The 19,667-nt window shown below is 46.3% G+C and overlaps 1 protein-coding gene across 5 annotated transcripts in view; it reads right to left on the bottom strand.

Moving 5' to 3' along the window:
* Window positions 1-15,723, bottom strand: part of RFX8 (regulatory factor X8) — an 87,285-nt gene extending 71,562 nt beyond the window's left edge. For 3 of the 5 annotated variants that reach the window (XM_017864990.1, XM_017864993.1, XM_017864994.1), the window contains exons 1-2: window positions 8,618-8,772; window positions 1,799-1,922 (exon numbers count right to left, since the gene is read on the bottom strand). In XM_017864990.1, coding sequence (XP_017720479.1) covers window positions 1,799-1,922; window positions 8,618-8,691 — 198 coding nt within the window. In that variant the 5' untranslated portion in view covers window positions 8,692-8,772. Of the gene's footprint in view, window positions 1-1,798; window positions 1,923-8,617; window positions 8,773-14,249; window positions 14,323-15,527 lie in introns of those variants that run through there. The other 2 variants (XM_017864992.1, XM_017864991.1) reach the window with 2 other exon arrangements.
* Between the last annotated feature and the right edge of the window lie 3,944 nt (window positions 15,724-19,667).

Raw genomic sequence — 19,667 nt, 5'->3', positions numbered from 1 at the left:
CCAGGATACCCAGCACTCAGCTCAGCCTTGGATGACGTTTCCCAGTATTCAAAGTGATGAAATGGCAAAATATGAGCTGGATGATAGCAGTTGGGGGATTTCCCAGCTACTGGGAAAACCTTAGAGTTACCTAGCAAGATGACTTGATAAAAGACACACTTTTCAAACACAGCCGCTTCAGCAGATTGGGAAGACTGGATGAACCACCTGTGATTCAAGATCATGGTGAGAAATAGAACTGCAGATCAAAACTGAATAGGTGGCCGGGCACAGTGGCTCACACCTGTAATCCCAGCACTTAGGGAGGCTGAGGTGGGCAGATCACGAGGTCAGGAGATCGAGACCATCCTGGCCAACACAGTGAAACCCAGTCTCTACTAAAAAAAATACAAAAAATTAGCTGGGCATGGTGGTGCACACCTGTTGTCCCAGCTACTTGGGAGGCTGAGGCAGGGGAATCGCTTGAACCTGGGAGGCAGAGGTTGCAGTGAGCCAAGATTGTGCCGCTGCACTCCACTCCAGCCTGGCGACAGAGCAAGACTCTCTCAAAAAAACAAACAAACAACACAAAAAAAATGAAGAGGTAAAATACAATAGGAATAAGAGAATAGCTACTCTTGGGTTCAAATAGTTCATTACATGATGATAACTGATAACAACAACATTTTGTATTTATATAGACTGTTAATATTTTACAGTTTACAAGACTGTTTTGGGAGGCTTACCTTAATTTCAACTCTTTAGAAAAAAATACTTAAGGGTTGATTCTGTTGACTACAAGTTTAAAGTGAACAGATACAGAAAAATAAAAGCCAACAGTAGCCAAATAAAGGTAAGCGTTCTTGTCCTTTGAGCACATCTGAGGCAGTGGGTTACACCCTTGGGGCCACCTTTAAGAGAAACATCAATAATTGAAGTCATAATGAAACAGGTGGGCAGAGAGGTGAAGGGAAGACAGGGAGAGGTGAACAGTTGTTTCCAATATGTAAGCAGCCTCCATATTAGAAGATTCTGTGATTATCAGAAGTGTAGAACTTCGACAAATGACCAGAAGTTTCAAAGATGAAGACTGTGTTTGGGAGAATGGATCTAATCATTTCGATGTTTTGCAAGCAAAATAGAAATCCACAGGATTGCTGAGGGGAGGGTAATGGTTTGGCCACATCCCTTGATGTCAGTCAGCCATGCGCCCCCTAATGCTGCAAGTTCACTCCTGGACATACAGATGCAAGAAGCAGGAGGCTCACTTGAACCTGGGAGGTGGAGGTTGCAGTGAGCCGAGATCGCACCACTGCTCCAGCCTGGGCAACAAGAGGGAAATTCTGTCTTAGAAAAAGAAACCAAAGATCTTAACCTCCAGAGGAGATCTTTTAAGAGCCAATGAGTTCTCTCAGCACAACTCAATTGTGAGAAACATCAGTTGTCCGATATCACAAAGTGGCTCTTAGCTTGTGTGGTGCCAATGTGTCTCTCAGAACTTGGCATTTCTCTGCAGGGAATACTACCCCAGCAAACCTGGCTCCCTGAGGAGTGCTTGGAGCTGCCATAATTACATTCCCTTAGGTGCTACCCATTCCTCATCCTTCCTGGCCCCTCACTATGAAGTGTGGACAAAGGGAAGTGGCTAACAGGACAGCTCTTCAATTAGCTGAAGGATGTTGACCAGCTGGTGGGAAGGAAGCCAAAGATACCCACTGAAAATCCATTAGACCCAAATACATTGCAACACTTCCTCCATTAACTTGCTTCCCTTTTTTGCACTCAGTGAAGAGAGCGTTCTTAATCTTCAACAACTTACCTTCCCAAAGGTGGCCGGGTTGACTTGGTTCTCAGTGTTTTGCCCACAGGTCTCCACGTAAATCTCATACATGAGACAGCGAGGGACACTGCACCCTTCGCAAATGCAGAAGTTGTCGACCAACCTGGAGGAGAGGAGGACAAGGAAGAGGAAACTGCCATTTGTTTTTCTAGAGCAAAATATTTTGTCAAAATCAATGGTCAAGATGTGTGTGAGGTTCCAATACATGAAACGTCTAATTCATTGGATGAATCCCTGCGCAGGCTCACAACCAGCATCACGAATGTACCCGTTTGTCCTGAGGCCAGTGTTAAGTATTTTGACGGTGGCTTTTAGAACATCAAAAGCCCATAAAATGTTTCTGTTTTTGTTTGTTTCCTGGCAGGTTGGCATGCTAACAGTTCAGTGAGGACTTCAGTAGACACTGTTTCATAGACCTTTCTAAAGGTTACAGCCAAGAGCTACATAACTACAAAGTGGAGAATTATTTATTCTACTTTACGAATAAGACACAAAACAATACCCAGGGAAAGCCTATCACCCTGCAGGTGACCGCAGGAGCCAGCCTGGCTTCCCAGGCCCCATTTTCACATCCTTCCCTCTCTGATTCCTGTTCCTCTGAAGAAGTTGCTTGCATGGTTCTTAAACCCCTGTGGTTTAGGGCAGGCCATTATGTTTGGATTCTTTGAATTGCAATGAGGTGTAAAATGCAAGACACGAAGAGACACCGAGAGAGACAGAGTGCTTTTGCTCTGCTTTCTCCCCTACTGGGTACAGAGCCAAAGCAGCACAGAGCGAATGCAGCAGTGCCTGTGACCTCTGCTCAAAGTGATACCTTCAACTACATCAGTGTTCCTGGTCTGGGGGCAGAGTGTATTCCTTACCAATAAGGGGCTCTGGCTGAGGTTCACAGACCACCCCCGGCCCCTGGGGACAGCCAGGTGCCTGTTCCAGCAGCAGTATGTCGGTGTGGGGGTGAGTGGCGAAGGTGGCCTGGGTCACAAAGTGTCCGTAGTGACATCCAGCTACAACCTTCCTTTCCCGGTGGGATGGACCGTCGTTCTTTAAAAAAAAAATCCACAAAGCAAGCCAGTATAACTCTTAAACAAAGAGGAATATTTATTTAGCAGAGACTTTACAGACAATACATGCCCTTGGCATTTGTTTTTCTAGAGCAAAATATAGGTACTTTGCTTTAGATGGGTATATGGGTGGTATACAGCTTATCTTCTGGAATGAGGCACACTGGGGCCAAATTTACTCTCCTTGGGAACTAAAGGATATAGTCACAATTGTTAACCCCACTGGCTTTTCAGAAAAAAAGACACATGAACATAACGAATGGGGGAATCTCTGACCCTGCAACGTTTTCTTGGGGTAATAAATTACCCCAGGCCCAGGGGCCTCAAACAACAGAAATGGATTCTCACAGTTCTGGAAGTTGGAAGCCTAAAAATCCAAGTGCCAAGCAAGGTCGGTTCCTTCCAGAGGCTCTGAGGGAGACTTGCTAGATATTTTTCTCCTTGTTTCTGGTGATTGCCGGAAATCCTCGGTGTTCCTCAGCTTCACTCCAGTTCCTGCCTGTGTCTTACATGGCCTTCTCCCTGTGTGTCCGTTATCTCTGCGAATTTTATTGCTTTTCTTTTTTGTATTCTTTTAGTAGAGACAGGTTTTGCCGTGTTGGCCAGGCTGGTCTTGAACTGGGCTCAAGCGATCCACCCACCTTAGCCTCCCAAAGTGCGGGGATTACAGGCGTGAGTCACCGCACATGGCTAGTATCTCTGTGAATTTTCTTATCAAGATAACAGTGATTGGATTTAGAGCCCATCCTAATTCAGGATGACTTCCATTTAACTAATTACATCTACAAAGATCCTGTTTCCAAATAAGGTTACGCTCTGAGGTTCCGGGTGGACATGAGTTTTTTGGGGGGATGTTATCCAACCCAGCACAGGCACCAAGGAAGTAGATTTTTTCTGGGATGCTTCCCTAAATCAATGTGGGAACATGACACTTCAGATACTTCACAATGGTTTAAATGCAACTGCTACTGCACCAATTATTTGGCTCAAAGTTGAGTACAGGGTGATATCCATTGGTGGGATGGTGGGATGGTGGGGTGGGGGAGTGGCAGATTCATATATAGTCCGCATACAGATATATACACACACACATATACATATACACACATATATACATATACACATAAATATATTATATATATATAAAGAGAGAGAGAGAGAGACACCCTCTGGAATACAGTGGTGCAATCATAGCTCATTGCATCCTCAAACTCCTGGGCTCAAGGGATCCTCCTACCTTAGCTTCCTGAGTAGCTAGGACTACAGGCGTGTGACCATGTCCAGATACTTTAAAAAAAAAAAAAAAAAAAAAAATGTGTAGAGACAGGGTCTATGTTGCCCAAGCTAGTGTTGACCTCCTGTTGTTGAGCAATGCTCCCACTTTGGCCTTCCAAAGTACTGGGATTACAGGCACAAGCCACTGCACCTGGCTTATATTTCTTTTGTTAAGATACTACTTGTTGATATATGAAAAACTCAATATTGGAAGTATCCCAGAAAACTGTTGGCTAAATCCGGGAAACTGCAGCAAAATGTGATGTGCATTGAATTCAAACTCACTTGTTTATTCATAGTTACTCCAGATTTAGTTATGGAACGCTCTCCTTAAAAAAGAAGTGTAAAAAATACAAACTCCTTAAAATGAACTCCAGTTTTCCATGTTTGCTGATTGTTCTTTCCTGTGACAGACGCTCATTTCTTCTAAGTCTCTATGAATTGCTGTCCTCCAATTTCAAAATACTACCGAGCCTGCCTGTTGCCTAAGTGGAGTAGGAAGGCCAAATAATACTCTTAATAGGAATGATAGTAAAGGTCTGTGGCCAAGAGTCCTTTCTATACCACACATGTAAAGAAAGGGCTACCTTTAGATGTGAGATCTGTGTGGCTGCCTTGGTCCTGGCAGTTCCAAGAGATTCTTCTGGTCTCTGACCATGTGTCTGTAGTCATTTGCCCAACATTCTAAGCCAAATCACAGAGACCAATCAATGGCAGCCAGTCAGCATACAGTAACTGGACAAGCAGAAAGTTTGAAAGTGGACTTTGTCACCCAGTAGTTGCCTCAGCCTTCAGCGTCCACACACATGGGAAATTATGATCATGACTCTTACCCCGGGCTTTGAACCTCAAAGACCCGGGTTTTCATTCTGACTCTGAGACATCTGAGAGTTTTTGTGATTAGAAAACAAGCACATGACATGCCTACTACCCTGGCTTGCACATAGAAGCTCTTATCATTTTTATGTCTACTATCAAAATCTGGAATGGAAGCAAGAAAGATGCTGACGTTGGCAGAGTGGCTGCACAGAATACCTGCTGTAGGTGAGCCTGACTTCCAACCACCTGGGGCTCCAAGGATACACTGAAAGGGGACTGGCAGAACTGCTGGCAGGTGACATTGATTAAGGGTTTTAAACTCTACTACCAAAATGGCCTTTGGTGATACACCTGGGAATAAAGCCTGCTTGATAAAGATCACTAGATTCCTTGCTTACCTGCATAATAACACTATTTTCCTGGTCTTGCCATCAGACAGGGTGGATTAAGATCTTGAGACCATTCATGATGTTCTCCTCACTTTGAGTGATGAACAATCTGATGATTACTGACTTCACAGCACAAATACTTAGCCAGTGGTTCACACATTTTGAGTACTCTTTAAAGAAAAATGTCACGAGCAACTGGACACAGTGGCTCACGCCTGTAATCCCAGCACCTTGGGAGGCTGAGATGGGCAGATCACCTGAGGTCAGGAGTTCAAGGCCAGTCTGGCCAACATGGCAAAACCCCATCTTCGCTAAAAATAGAAAAATTAGCTGAGCGCAGTGGTGTGTGCCTGTAATCCCAGTTACTCGGGAGACTGAGGTAGGAGAATTGCTTGAACCCAGGAGGTGGAGGTTGCAGTGAGCTGAGATAGTGCCACTCTACTCCAGCCTGGGAGACACAGCGAGACTCCATCTCAAAAAAAAAAAAAAAAAGAAAATCTCGTGAGCCCCCCAAACTAGGAACTAGAGTCCCTTTTGGTTCCAGCTGATCAAAAGCTACCATGAATTCTGCACCTTTCCAAATACATTTGTATTTCTAAAATTTCAACAGAGTCTGCAGAAATTTGTAAAAGTCTATGTCGGAAATAGTTATGTAGTCTACAGCCAGGGCTCAGCATACATTGGGATTAGATAATGCTTAAGTTTTGCCTGGTCTGAAGCCAGGGGTCAGACCTGCTAGGTCTGCACCCCAGCAAGGAAGTCAGATCACTATTCTTCATTTCTTTGTGCTCCCCAGAGCTTTAACCCCAGCTCTCCCCGTTTCTGCAGTCTTTCCTGTCCATGAAACAGAAACCTTCTATTACCTCTGGCCCCCGAGACTTGACCAAGCTCTCCTGGGACCTTTCTCCTGGGAGAATTTATCCAGTGTGGATGACAATGGCACTGATGTCTCTAAGACATGCTGAGGACCTAACAAGTGACTGATTAGAAGACAAGACAACGAAGTAATGTGGAAAATGGCAGGTTTCCTCCACAGGACAATAGCTGGGCCCCTCCCTGGTCTTTCACTCAGATGCTAAGAGTTGTCTCCAGGCACTCAGGCCCCTCGCCCTGCACTACCCACCACTGCTCCTCCAGCACTGGTAACATCTTCCAGGCTTTAGAATACCAGAGGCTGTTCTTGATGTTGATGTTAAAACCACTAGTGCCAACCATCTGTTTTGGGTGTTTTTTTTTGTTGTTGGAGATGGAGTTTCACTCTTGTTGCCCACACTGGAGCGGAATGGCGTAATCCTGGTTCACTACAACCTTCAGGTCCCAGGTTCAAGTGATTCTCCTGCCTCAGCCTTAGAGTAGCTGGGATTTACAGGTGCCTGCCATCACACCCAGCTAATTTTTCTATTTTTAGTGGAGAGAGGTTTCCGCCATGTTAGCCAGGCTGGTCTCAAACTCCTGAGCTCAAGTGACCCACCTGCCTCAGCCTCCCAAAGTGCTGGGATTACTGGCCTGAGCCACCACAGCTGGCCTCAACGATCTGTTAAACATACTACCTCATCAACTGGAGTCTAAAGAACAGCCCTCCCCAATGAAACGGTGACCCCTCCCTTATTTTCATTGCCTCCACCTCCCCAACCTTGAAGAGGGGCCTATAGGGATAATAACTTGTAACATGGGACTTGAATAAGTCACACTCTGCTAAAACGGTCTACACCAGGAGTGTCCAATCTTTTCTACCCTGGGCTACACTGGAAGAACTGTCTTGGGTCACATATAAAAAACACTAATGATAGCTGATAAGCCAAAACAAACAAGTCTCAGGGTTTTAAGAAAGTTTATGAAGGCCCAGCATGGTTGCTCACACCTGTAATCCCAGCACTTTGGGAGGCCGAGGCAGGCAGATCACTTGAGGTCAGGACTTCCAGACCAGCCTGGCTAACATGGTGAAACCTTGTCTTTAACAAAAATACAAAAATTAGCAGGGCATGATGGCACAGGCCTGTAATCCCAGCTACTACGGAAGGATAAGGCAGGAGAATCACTTGAACTCAGGAGGAGGAGGTCACAGTGAACCAAGATCATGCCACTGCACTCCAGACTGGCCAACGGAGCAAGACTCCATCACACACAAAAAAAAAACGAAAAGAAAGTTTATAAATTTGTGTTGGGCCTTATGCGGCCCTTAGGCTGAGGGTTGGACAAGCTTGGTCTAGACCATCATAGGCCCCCTGGTTACCATTTGAAGTGAGTTCACAAACGGTCTTAGGAGGATGTTCAGGTATTTTTAAAAATCAGTCTCATCATTCTTTCAAGTTTCTGGAGCATAATTTAAACCCTGGAATCTCTAATTTACTAAATGGCTACCGGAAGTCATTGAAAGGCATCCTGAGTCCTTTCTTCTAAGAAGAACGATGCATGAGGGCCTGGGGTCAGTAAGTGTAGCAGAAACCCAGCCCAGCTGTGTAACCCTGAAAAACGCTGTGTGCTTCAGTGTTCATTCGTTCTTTTTTTTTAAATCTCATTGAAGATAAGACAAATCAAAAATGTTCTTTTGGAGGAAAATGGTAACTGTTTAGGCCTGCCAGGGTTATAATCACAAACACACCCTTCTTTTTGTTTCACTCACATGACTTTCAAAAGTCTTCCCTGAGAAATATGCGTTGAAACTTAAAAACAGAAAAATGTACTGTTACATAACAGCTACTCACCTTGTAAAACTAAAGGTCCTAGAACTGGTTTCAATTATTTTCCTATTTAAGATCTGCAAACTCAGTCCCAAGGGCTAAGGATGTTTTTCTTTCCCTTTTTCCCTGCTTCGACTTAAATAGCTAGAAGTGAATTTCACAATGTGGAATGCAATGTGGAAAGCTAAAAACTCCTTAGCTTTAACTGAGGAAACATCTCATCCTGGATCTAGGGAGAGAAAGCTTTTCCTCCTCTGGCCAATGCCCAGGCGCTTTTGGATGTACAGGAAAGTACGGTCCAACCAATGGGTCCCCGCGGGGCAGACCGAATGGCTTTCCGCGGGAAGGGTGACAACGGGGAACCCACAGATGGGAAGCCCGACCCCATTGCCGACTCGGACCCGGGGCTTTTACGCGTGTGCGTGCATGGGAGGTCCCTCCGCGCTGGGCCTGGGGCCGCTCCTAACACCCGGCTTTCACCTGGCGTCCCGAGGGCAGCCGTAACGGGAACCACGCTTCCCCTCCCCGGCCCCACCTCCTCCATCCGAGCGTCCCAGGGACCTGGCGGCTCACCACCGGATGACGCCGCTGTGCGGGCCCCGCCTGTCCCCGAGGCTCGACGGCGAGGCCGGCACCCCCTCGGCCATGGCTCGGTCCCGGGCCTGCAGCACCGAGGCTGGCAGCGAGCGGCGGCCGTGAGCGGCGCTAGGTTGCACCGGTCCTGCCACCGCCGCTCCTCGGTGTTTACTTTAGAAAAGGGCGCGCGGGGCGCGGGGCGGAAACCCAGTCCTCCAGGCCCGAGCCCGGGTGCGCGAGGCCGTGCGGCGAGCCCGGCAGGCCACAGCACCCCAACCCCCTCGCCCCACAGAGAATGAGCGAACCCCGCCCTGCATCCTGCGGTGTGGGCTGGAGCCGTCTCCCGCTCGCATCCAGCGCCCGTCCCACCTCCGAACCAACCGATCAAACAGGCACGCGAACAACAAGCACCAACTTACTTACACCTTTTCCAATCTGGTCGCGGTGTTGAGTTCGTGGGGGTCCTTGACTGACTTGCGCATTGGAGTTCTCAGGCAGTTTTCAAAAATACTGATACCTGGCTCCCGCTCCCCACCCCAGCCCCAAGAGGTTCTGATGAATTGGTCTGGGCGAGGGCAGGCTGGGCCAACCTGCTTTTTCAGGCTCCCTGGGTGATGCTAACGTGCCCGCCGTTGCCACAAACCACTGGACCTAGGAGTTTTGAAAAATCTCCGAGCTCAGAATTTCTGACGGGTGCATGGGGACTTCCAGGAGGCTGGTCCCAGGTGACTCCAGTGTGCCGCTCCAGGTGAGCAGTGCCACCTCAACGTGAGTCCCCATATCTGCAGCCAGACCCTGCAAGTCCTTGCCCTCAAGAGCCATTTATGTCAGTGTCATTGCTGTGTAACATGGAGCTGCTGGCCCTCTCCAAACTCATCTCCTTTTTGGGGAACTGTGTGGTTATTGTATTAAGTGGCATTCACTTGCAAGGCTGTGGCGTAGTCAGAGCTCAGTCATGCAGCCTTTACTGTGGCTGCTAACTGCTTCAGAGTCTCTGGGTAAGGATTTCTCAATCTAGATCAAAAACACATTTGCCGACTTAGCAACAACAAAAACCAAACCGCCCAGTTTACAAATGGGCAAAGGACTTGGATAGATATTTCTCCAAAGAAGATACATAAATGCCTACTAAGCACATGAAAAGATGCTCAACATCATTAATTATTAGGAAACGCAAATAAAAACCATACCCAAGAGGATGGCTATTATTTAAAACATAGAAACTAACGAGTGTTGGTGAGGATGTAGAGAAATTGGAACCCTTGTTCACTGCTCGTGGGAATTTAAAGTGGTGCAGCTGGCCCAGGGCAGTGGCCCACGCCTGTAATCCCCACACTTTGGGAGGCCGGGGCGGTCAGATAACCTGAGGTCTGGAGTTCGAGACCAGCCTGGACAACACGGTGAAACCCCGTCTCCACTAAAAATACAAAAAAAAAAAAAAAAAAAAAAAAAAAAAAAAAAAAAAAAAAAAAAAAAAAAAAAAAGCCGGACATGGTGGCAGGTGCCTGTAATCCCAGCTGCTTGGGAGACTGAGGCACAAGAATCGCTTGAACCTGGGAGGCAGAGATTGCAGTGAGCCAAGATTGCGCCACTGCACTCCAGCCTGGGCGACAAGGTGAGACGCCATCTCAAAAATATATATATAATATTAAAGTGGTGCAGCTGCTAGGGAAAAGAGTATGGCCGTTCCTCAAAAATTAAACATAGAATTACCTTATGATTAGCCAGTCCCACTTCTGAGTGTATACCCGAAAAGAATTGAAAGCAGGAATGAAAACAAGTATGTACAGCAATACTCATAGCAGCATTATTCACAATAGCCGAAAGGTAGAAGTAACCCAAGTGTCTACGGGCAGACGAATGGATAAACAAAATGTGGTACGTATACATACACTAGAACATTATTTACCCTTAGAAAGGAATGAAATTCGGATACATGCTACAACACGGATACACTGAAAACATACTAACAAATAAAGCGCACAGAAAAGCATGATTCCACTTACATGAGGTCTCTAGAAGTCAAATTCATAGAGACAAAGTAGAATGGGGGTTGCCAGGAGCTGGGGGGTTAGTGTTTTAATGGGGGCAGAGTTTCAGTTTGGGAAGATGGAAAGTTCTGGAAATAGATGCTGATGGTTGCAAAACAATGCGAATGTACTTAATACCACACCACTGAATTGTGTACTTACTGTTAAAATGGTAAATTTTATGTTATATGTATTTTACTGCAGTTTTTTAAAAAGTCTGTCCCCAAAACATACGCACACACAACACACACGTTTGAGAAGTACTTCTGGAAGCAGGAAAGAGATCGATTCAACAAAGGAAACAACTGCCGACTGCCTCCCACGTGCCAGCCCTGGAAGGTAGCTGCTGGGGCCCACCAGAGATCTCCAGGGCCAGCATCCTCCCTTCCACGGGAACACCATCACCAGGGTGAAGCTCCAACGTCAGTTCCAGAGAGCGAGCAGGACATTCAGAACCTGGACCCTGAAGTTCAACCAGGTCACTGGAGCTGACCCGGGATGGCATCTGACACTCCTTTGGGGCACTGCCTCATGAATCAGCCTAGTCCTGAAGCCTGGGGCATTTGGAGCGTAGGGGTGGGATAGTAGTGAGTGGGAATGATGTAATCAACAAGTGAATGGGGCCACTGTTAGCCCTATTTATCTTCTCAGCTGAGTTTCCTTGTTCAGGGCTGGCTGCTTTAAAATGCCACCCAGTAGAGGACAGTTGACTCCATATCATCCTCTCTCAAGCCAGGGGCTGGGGGTAACCTCACCTGGTGCCTTAAGAGCATCCATATCAGGATGGGAGGCCAACTATGTGAACAGCAAGAGTTGGGAGACTGCTGAATGACAACCACGACGAAGACCCCACAGGAAAAAAAGATGAAGCGATGAGGTGAGGCGATATGGCAGGGCTCTCCAAGGCCTCACTCTGCAGGTCAGCCCGTCTCTACAAGAGGTAACACATCCCTTTGGACTGGGAGGGGGAGCCCTGTGAGGTTCCTTCATCTGATTTGCTTTGCCCTGAGTGCTAAGTCCTGTCCTCCTGCAGTGGGACAGGCAGCTCCTTCTCAGTGGCTGGGGGAAATATGGTTCCTTCCCCTTCTCATACTGGTCCTGCAGCAGCTCCTTCCACCCAGGAAACTTCCCAAGATGCCTGCTCATGTCCACAGACTGGAAATAACCAAGGGAAGAGCCTGCTGTTATTTAGGACCTTATTATGTCACTGCTGGTACCATAATATTTGCACATTTACTGAGCATCAACCAGTACCAGGCACTGGAACAGACCTTGGAAATACAATGGGGACACCATGATCATCTGGTTGACCAGTGGTCTCTTTGCTAGCTATTGCATTGAATGTTAAATGCTATGAGAAGCAAACATCATCTTACCTCGGCTCAGAGCTCTTGAGGCTTGATTAGAAGACTCTAGAAATGAGGCCATGTGGTCAATTTTACACCCTCCACCCAAAGAGCCTATTAATTTCATCTATTACAGGTGACAGCTGGTGTCCCTAGTTTGACCAGCCATCTTATAGATCACTCTGAGTAGTTTCATGCTAATACAGTGACACTCTCAGAAGATTTATTCCCATTGTATGTCTTCCTAATGTGCAAAGGACATTTACCTCTGCACACAACTCCATTACTAGCAGCATAATTAAGGCTTTCAGTTGAGTTGACCACATAGCCACATAATTCGCTCAGTAGAAATTAGGTATAAAATCCATTTTCTTTTCAAAGAATGTTTAACTGGAAGTGACATCACAAAAAACTTCATTCTATGGTGTTCACTGAGGAGACTGCTAGACCCATGTATGTGCTGTCTTGTACCTGAAAATCTAGTCTCTATCTCCAGGTTGAGCATCTTTGCTCTAATATCTAAACCAGGACAAGGAAAATAAATTTTAAGGTTTATATCAAGTAGAATTCCAGTTTTATGTCACGTTATATACACAAAGCTAGAGAACCACATCTCTTTTATCTAAACAGTAACTTCTTTTACCTACTTCCATCTAATTGGTTTCTAGCTTATCTAATTAGTCTCATTTCACCTTCTAAAAGGGCACCAGCTGTGCCTTCTCCTTGCACAAAACCATCTCTGATCTAGAGTGCTTAATTTCATTCAATTCTTGCAATTATTCACTTTCTGTGGATGTACCCAGGTGTCTTCAGGCAATAGATGTATTTTTAAATAAAGCTAATGAGCATAGTGGATTTGGTCCAGAATGCACAATGTAGCTGCATCTGCACAGACACAGTATTACAGAGAACAGACAACTGCATGTTCCATTTAGCCTGGAAGAGACTCCTTAAGATCCCTGGACTCTAAACCAGTAAGCTATGGAGACTTTCAAACTATACTAGAGCAAAACAGTCTCATTGGAGAGATTCCAAATCACTATCATATGTTGCAATTTTCCTTGGTCTACGCTCACCTTTTGAGTATCTGGCTTTTACCCCAGTTGAAATCAATGGGAACATTGCATTCAGGACAATGTATGTAATGAGAAAACCTAACTCCAAATATAAAACACTTCTCTGTCATTTCTTTATCTAAAATCCATGATTAAGAGGACCATGACGATATCCCATTGCTGTGTTTTTTTCCCCAATGCAGTTTTCCTGTTTCCCTTTTTGCAGAGAGATGCTGGCCACATAAGGTATAACAAATAGCATTATCTGCAGAGGAACTCTGAGAATGTGTGGAATGAAATGAAACAGCCTTCACTCGTCACAGAATGCTTGTAAATTGTAATTTGCAAAGTAATGCATTTGAATTCTTTTGTTGCATTAAAAGTGGGATTTTCTGGAAGTCTCATGGAAAACCAAGCAAAACTAAATGAAAAGTGGTTTCCTTTTCTGCAGATGATTAGTAGTACTTTAATAAGTCATCTTATTAAAGCCATCATGTAAGACAGACACTTTTCCAAATCATAACTATGAGCAAAATTATAAATCTTACCCCAATTTACTAAATAATTTTCCAAAAGAATGAGAAAAGGCACACTAAGTCAATTACTTTGGATTTGTGTAAATACTATTTTAAAGCTTTTTACAAGCATGAAATAATTATTTTTCAAAAGCAGTTTAAAACGATAGCATTGGTTAATTTTGGGTAAGATAAACCTTCATTTGTCCTCATGGTTCATATTATTCTTTGGTAAAAACGTACTAGAACAGCTGCTCGCTCCCTGCTGTTCTGCATGGAATGATTTCCTGGTGCTATCCCCACCATGAAATGAATTTCACTACAGCATCTCCAGACAGAGTACATGTTTGACACATCTTTCTAAAGGACAGCAGACTGCCTTTCAATGGGTCACGTGACCTCCTTCTGCTAATTACCCATTGGAATTCCCCAGCAGAGGGGAAGCAAGAAAGATGCTTTACAAAGAGCATCTGCCTGTGAGCTTTGCTGGAGAACAAAGGTAAACACATCCCAATAGATATGTAAAGATTGTTAAAGCTCGCTTTATGAAACAAAGCCTGGCTTTAAAAACCACTAACCTTAAGACCCCGCAAGGCCAGACTAAGATTCAAAACAGTTGTCAAGATGGTCTTTTTCAAATATTATTTTCACGTTATCGCTGTGCTGGGACCGTAAACACTTACCCAGTGCCCCTCACCGCATCTGTGTGGAGGTGAGCTGAGAGGCACGGACCTCTCCCACCTGCCTCTGCTTGTTCGTCACCCAGGCCACTCCAATTGACGACGTCTTAGAACCTTGCACAGGAAGTAGGCAAGGCAACAGAAGCTGAAGGGAGAGGCCACAAGCACCCGAGTCTGAAGAGCTGGAGGGGACAGACCCCTGAGAATTCCCTGCCTCTCGTGTGGTCCAGGAATCTCTCCTGGAGCTCATCTGTGTACCCCGACAAATGAACTTTTCCCTTAAGTCATTTAGAGCAGGTTTCCTTTTCTTCTCACAAGTTTATGAGTTTTTTTTTTGGCGGGGGGAGACAGAGTCTCATTTTGTCACTCAAGCTGGAGTGCAGTGGCACAATCTGGCTCACCGCAACCTCTGCCTCCCGGGTTTTCCTGCCTCAGCCTCCCACGTAGCTGGGATTAACAGGCGCCTGTCGCCCTGCCTGGCTAATTTTGCATTTTTAGTAGAGACAGGGTTTCGCCATATTGCCCAGGCTGCTCTTGAACTCCTGACCTCAGATGACCCACTTGCCTCAGCCTCTCAAAATGCTGGCATTACAGGTGTGAACCACCACACCCGGCCAAGTTCATGCGTTTCTAATACCTGTGATTTGTCTTAGTAAGGATCTGGGAGGAGGTGGTTCCCACACCCGTCCGGAGGTAACCATTTTGAAGGACATTTGATACCCCATGGTTAAGCTAAGTGGTAGCTGGAGTTGAGTCATTCACTGGACAGATTTTTAGGGAGCACCCAAATGAGCCTCTTGCGTGGGAGGGGGTGGGGTGACCTCAGAAACGATAAGCTGCAGTGGCCCCTGCCCTCAGGATACCCACAGTAATCACCATCTCTGACAGGAGTGAAAATAGAGCTACCCCCAAAACTTCCGTACAGTAGGCCCCATTACACAGTAGTTGGAGGTCTGGCTGGGGACCTTGTCAACATGGTTATGCAGCTGAGGACCACCGCATCGGCCCCCTGGCAGGAATCACAGGAGTCACAGCCAAACCACAAGGCGTACAGAGCCCATGGGAGGAAGGAGAAACAAGTCCCTCAAGGACAGTGACTCGGCTGCAGCCACACATTGACTGTGGCCGCCATCAGCATGACCAGCACCCACCTGACAAGCGGACTGCCTTAGAGTCCGTGGTCCAAGTATGTCCCAAATTCGTGGGTTCTTGGGTCCCGCTGACTTCAAGAATGAAGCCATGGACCCTTGCAGTGAGTGCTAGGATTCTTAAAGACCATACCTTCGGGTGTGTTCCTTCAGCTGTGCCCAGCTTCTTCCTTCCGATGGGTTCGTGGTCCCGCTAGCTTAAAGAGCTAAGCTGCAAACCTTCACTGTGAGTATGAACAGCTCACAAATGCCACGCAGGCACAAAAAAGCGAGCAACAGCAAGATTTACTGTAAACAACTAGAAACAACAAAGCCTTCACACCACTTAAAGTAATAACAGCAAGTTGCAGCTGATTGGCGCTGGCAGCCTGCTTTTATTGCCTTATCTGGCCCCACCCACATCCTGCTGATTGGTCAGTTTTACAGAGAGCTGATTGGTCCATTTTACAGAGAGCTGATTGGTTCATTTTACAGAGAGCTGATTGGTTCATTTTACAGAGAGCTGATTGGTCCGTTTTGACAGGGTGCTGATTGGTGCTTTTACAATCTCCGAACTAGACACAGAGTGCTGATTGGTGCCTTTACAATCCTCTAGCTAGACATAAAAGTTCTCCAAGTTCGCACTATATTAGCTAGACACAGAGCACTGTTTGGTGTATTTANTGTGTTCCTTCAGCTGTGCCCAGCTTCTTCCTTCCGATGGGTTCGTGGTCCCGCTAGCTTAAAGAGCTAAGCTGCAAACCTTCACTGTGAGTATGAACAGCTCACAAATGCCACGCAGGCACAAAAAAGCGAGCAACAGCAAGATTTACTGTAAACAACTAGAAACAACAAAGCCTTCACACCACTTAAAGTAATAACAGCAAGTTGCAGCTGATTGGCGCTGGCAGCCTGCTTTTATTGCCTTATCTGGCCCCACCCACATCCTGCTGATTGGTCAGTTTTACAGAGAGCTGATTGGTCCATTTTACAGAGAGCTGATTGGTTCATTTTACAGAGAGCTGATTGGTTCATTTTACAGAGAGCTGATTGGTCCGTTTTGACAGGGTGCTGATTGGTGCTTTTACAATCTCCGAACTAGACACAGAGTGCTGATTGGTGCCTTTACAATCCTCTAGCTAGACATAAAAGTTCTCCAAGTTCGCACTATATTAGCTAGACACAGAGCACTGTTTGGTGTATTTACAAACCCTGAGCTAGACACAAGAGTGCTGATTGGTGCGTTTACAATCCTTTAGCTAGACACAGAGTACTAGACAAAAAAGTTCTCCAAGTCCCCACTAGGTTAACTACATGCAGAATACTGATTGGTATATTTACAAACCTTGAGCTAGACACAGGGTGCTGATTGGTATATTTACAATCCCTTAGCTAGACATAAAGGTTCTCCAAGTCCCTACTAGACACAGGAGCCCAGCTGGCTTCACCTAGTGGATCCCGCCCGCACTGGGGCTGCAGGCGGAGCTGCCCGCCAGTCCCGCGCCATGCTCCCGCACTCCTCAGCCCTTGGCACACCCTCTGCAGCTGGTGGCCTGGGTGCTAAGCCCCTCACTGCCCGGGCCGGCGGTGCCGGCCGGTTGCTCTGAGTGAGGCCCCCGCTGAGTCCACGCCTACCCGGAACTGGCGCTGGCCCGCGAGTGCAGGGCCCAGCCAGGGTTCCCGCCCACGCCCCTCCCTCCACACCTCCCTCCAGCACTTTGGGAGGCTGAGGCCGGTGGATCGCCTGAGGTCAGCAGTTCGAGACCAGCCTGGCCAACATAGTGAAACCCCATCTTTACCAAAAATACAAAAAATTAGCCGGGCATGGTGGCGGGCACCTGTAATCCCAGCTACTAGGGAGGCATACAGGAGAATCGCTTGAACCCGGGAGGCAGAGGTTGCAGTGAGCGGAGATCGCGCCATTGCACTCCAGCCTGGGCAACAAGAGCAAAACTCCATCTCAAATAAATAAATAATGAAAGAAAGTAAGCCGATAAAGCTTTTATCCTGGCACATCGTAAGTGCTCAATAAACTTTTGACTGTTGCCTATTTGACAATTTCACTTGCAGATAAATATTTAAAATTATTTCAGTTATTTCAAAATTTGTTGGTGTGGTGTTATGGTTATACAAAGAGAATTTGTATCCTTTTTAGAGATACACCTTCAAATATTTATAGATGAAATAAAATGATGTCTGAGATTTGCTTCAAAATAACCCAGTTGGCAGGAGTAGGGGGTGGGGAGAGCAGCTGAGCCAAGGTTGGCAGGTCCAATGCCTGCCGAAGTGGGGAGCTCATTGCACTGTGCTCTCCACTTCTGTGTGTGTTCGAAATAGTCCATAAGAAAAAAGTTTTTATATGTACATTTGAAGCTGTGTCCTGGGGGAGGATGTACACAAGACATTTATACTTACACACCATAGTTTCAGACTTGCCTAAACACCTTCTTCAACGTGCACAACACTCAAACACAGTATGTGATTAACAGTATAATTAGCACTAGGTTTTGTTTTGTTTTTTTAAATCAGTAGGGCATTATTAGCACTGTGGTTTAGTGTTCTGCACAATACTCCTGCAACTTTAGCTGGGCGTGGTGGCACGTGCCTGTAGTCCCAGCCACTCTGGAGGCTGAGTTGGGAGGATGGCTTGAGCCTGGGAGGCAGAGATTGCAGGGAGGCAGAGGTTGCAGTGCACCAAGATTGCGCCACTGAACTCTAGCCTGGGCAGTAGAGCCAGACCTTGTCTCAAAAAAAAGAAAAAAAAGAAAAAAAAAGTTTGTTTCTTAAAAACTCCCAGGGCCAGGCGAGGTGGCTCATGCCTGCAATGCCAGCACTTTGGGAGGCCGAGGTGGGCAGATTGCTTGAGCCCAGGCATTTGAGACCAGCCTGGCCAACATGGCAAAACCCTGTCTCCACTAAAGATACAAAAATTAGCTGGGCATGGTGGCGCATGCTGTAGTCCCAGCTACTCGGGAGACTGAGGTTTGGGGGATCACTTGAGCCTGGGAGGCAGAGGTTGCAGTGAGCTCAGATTATGCCACGACACTCCAGCCTGGGCAACAGAGCCAGACTCTGTCTCAAAAACAACAACAACAACAAAATAAAACACTGAAAAAAATTCCTAAATATTATACCTCTGTCTTGGTGATTCACAGACAAATTATTATATTGAAGAACCTGAGAGAGGTCCTGCAGTAAATAAGATTGTTGAACTTTATTTAACTTAGTATTTCCAAGTTTAATTGTCTGTGGAAGCCCATCCCCCCATGTGATTTTTTTTTTTTTAACATTGTTTATTGCTTATAAACATCTTGAAGGATACTAAGGGCCCATGGTTCCAGTTTGAGAAACACGGGTATGAGCTACCTCACCGAATCAGACTTTGTCGGCCGTTCTGGGAGTTGAGGCTGTTGTTAAACAGGGTTTCTAGAGGTTTGACAACAGGAAAATTTAGTGCTATATACCTGAATGTGTTCCCTCCAAAATTCATGCTGGAACTTAATCACCATTGTGGTAGTATTAAGAGGTGTCGCCTTCTGGAAAGTGATTAAGTCATGAGGACCGTGCCCTCATGAGTGGTGCCCTGTAAAGGTGCTGGAGTGAACTAGCTGAGGCCCTTTTTCCCTTCCACCTTCTGTCCCTTATGCCATGTGAGGACGCAGCATTCAAGGGACCGTCTCGGAAGCAGAGACTGGGGCCCTCATCAGACACAAAACCTGCCAGCAGCTTGATTTTGGACATCCCAGCCTCCAGAACTGTGAGAAATAAATTTCTATTACTGATTAATTACCCAGTCTCAGGTAGTTTGTTAGAGCAACGGAAACAGGTCAGGACAGTGCCTTTGTCTCGTGTTCCCTTTGTCCACTCTCCTTCCCCCTTCTCCTTCCCTAGCGACTCCCACCCACACCTGCCACACACCTTGAGGAGAGAAAAGGGCAGGGAGCCTCGTGAGTATGACTTGCTCACCTCCCCACAGGAGCAGCGTCTCTGGCTAGGAGTATAGAAACATTTCTGGCTGCAGGGGCTCAGGGTGAAGGCTCAACCCCGCCCTTTCATCTCCACAATTGTCAGATGTGACTTAAGACAGGTATTCCTAAATTAGGACTTGGCTCTATTTAATTGGGGGTGATATATACTGTTAAAACTATCTATTGGCTGGGCATGGTGGTTCATGCCTGTAATCCCAGCACTTTGGGAGGCCAAGGCAGGAAGATCATCTGAAGTCAGGAGTTCAAGAGCAGCCTGGCCAAAATGGTGAAACACTGTTTCTACTAAAATAACAAAAATTAAGGCC

This window comes from Rhinopithecus bieti, unplaced genomic scaffold (genome assembly GCF_001698545.2).
Source record: "Rhinopithecus bieti isolate Rb0 unplaced genomic scaffold, ASM169854v2 scaffold_76666, whole genome shotgun sequence".
In the NCBI taxonomy this organism is placed as follows: domain Eukaryota; kingdom Metazoa; phylum Chordata; class Mammalia; order Primates; family Cercopithecidae; genus Rhinopithecus; species Rhinopithecus bieti.
Note: the sequence above shows the minus strand (reverse complement) of the source record. Positions and strands in the feature narration are given on the sequence as shown.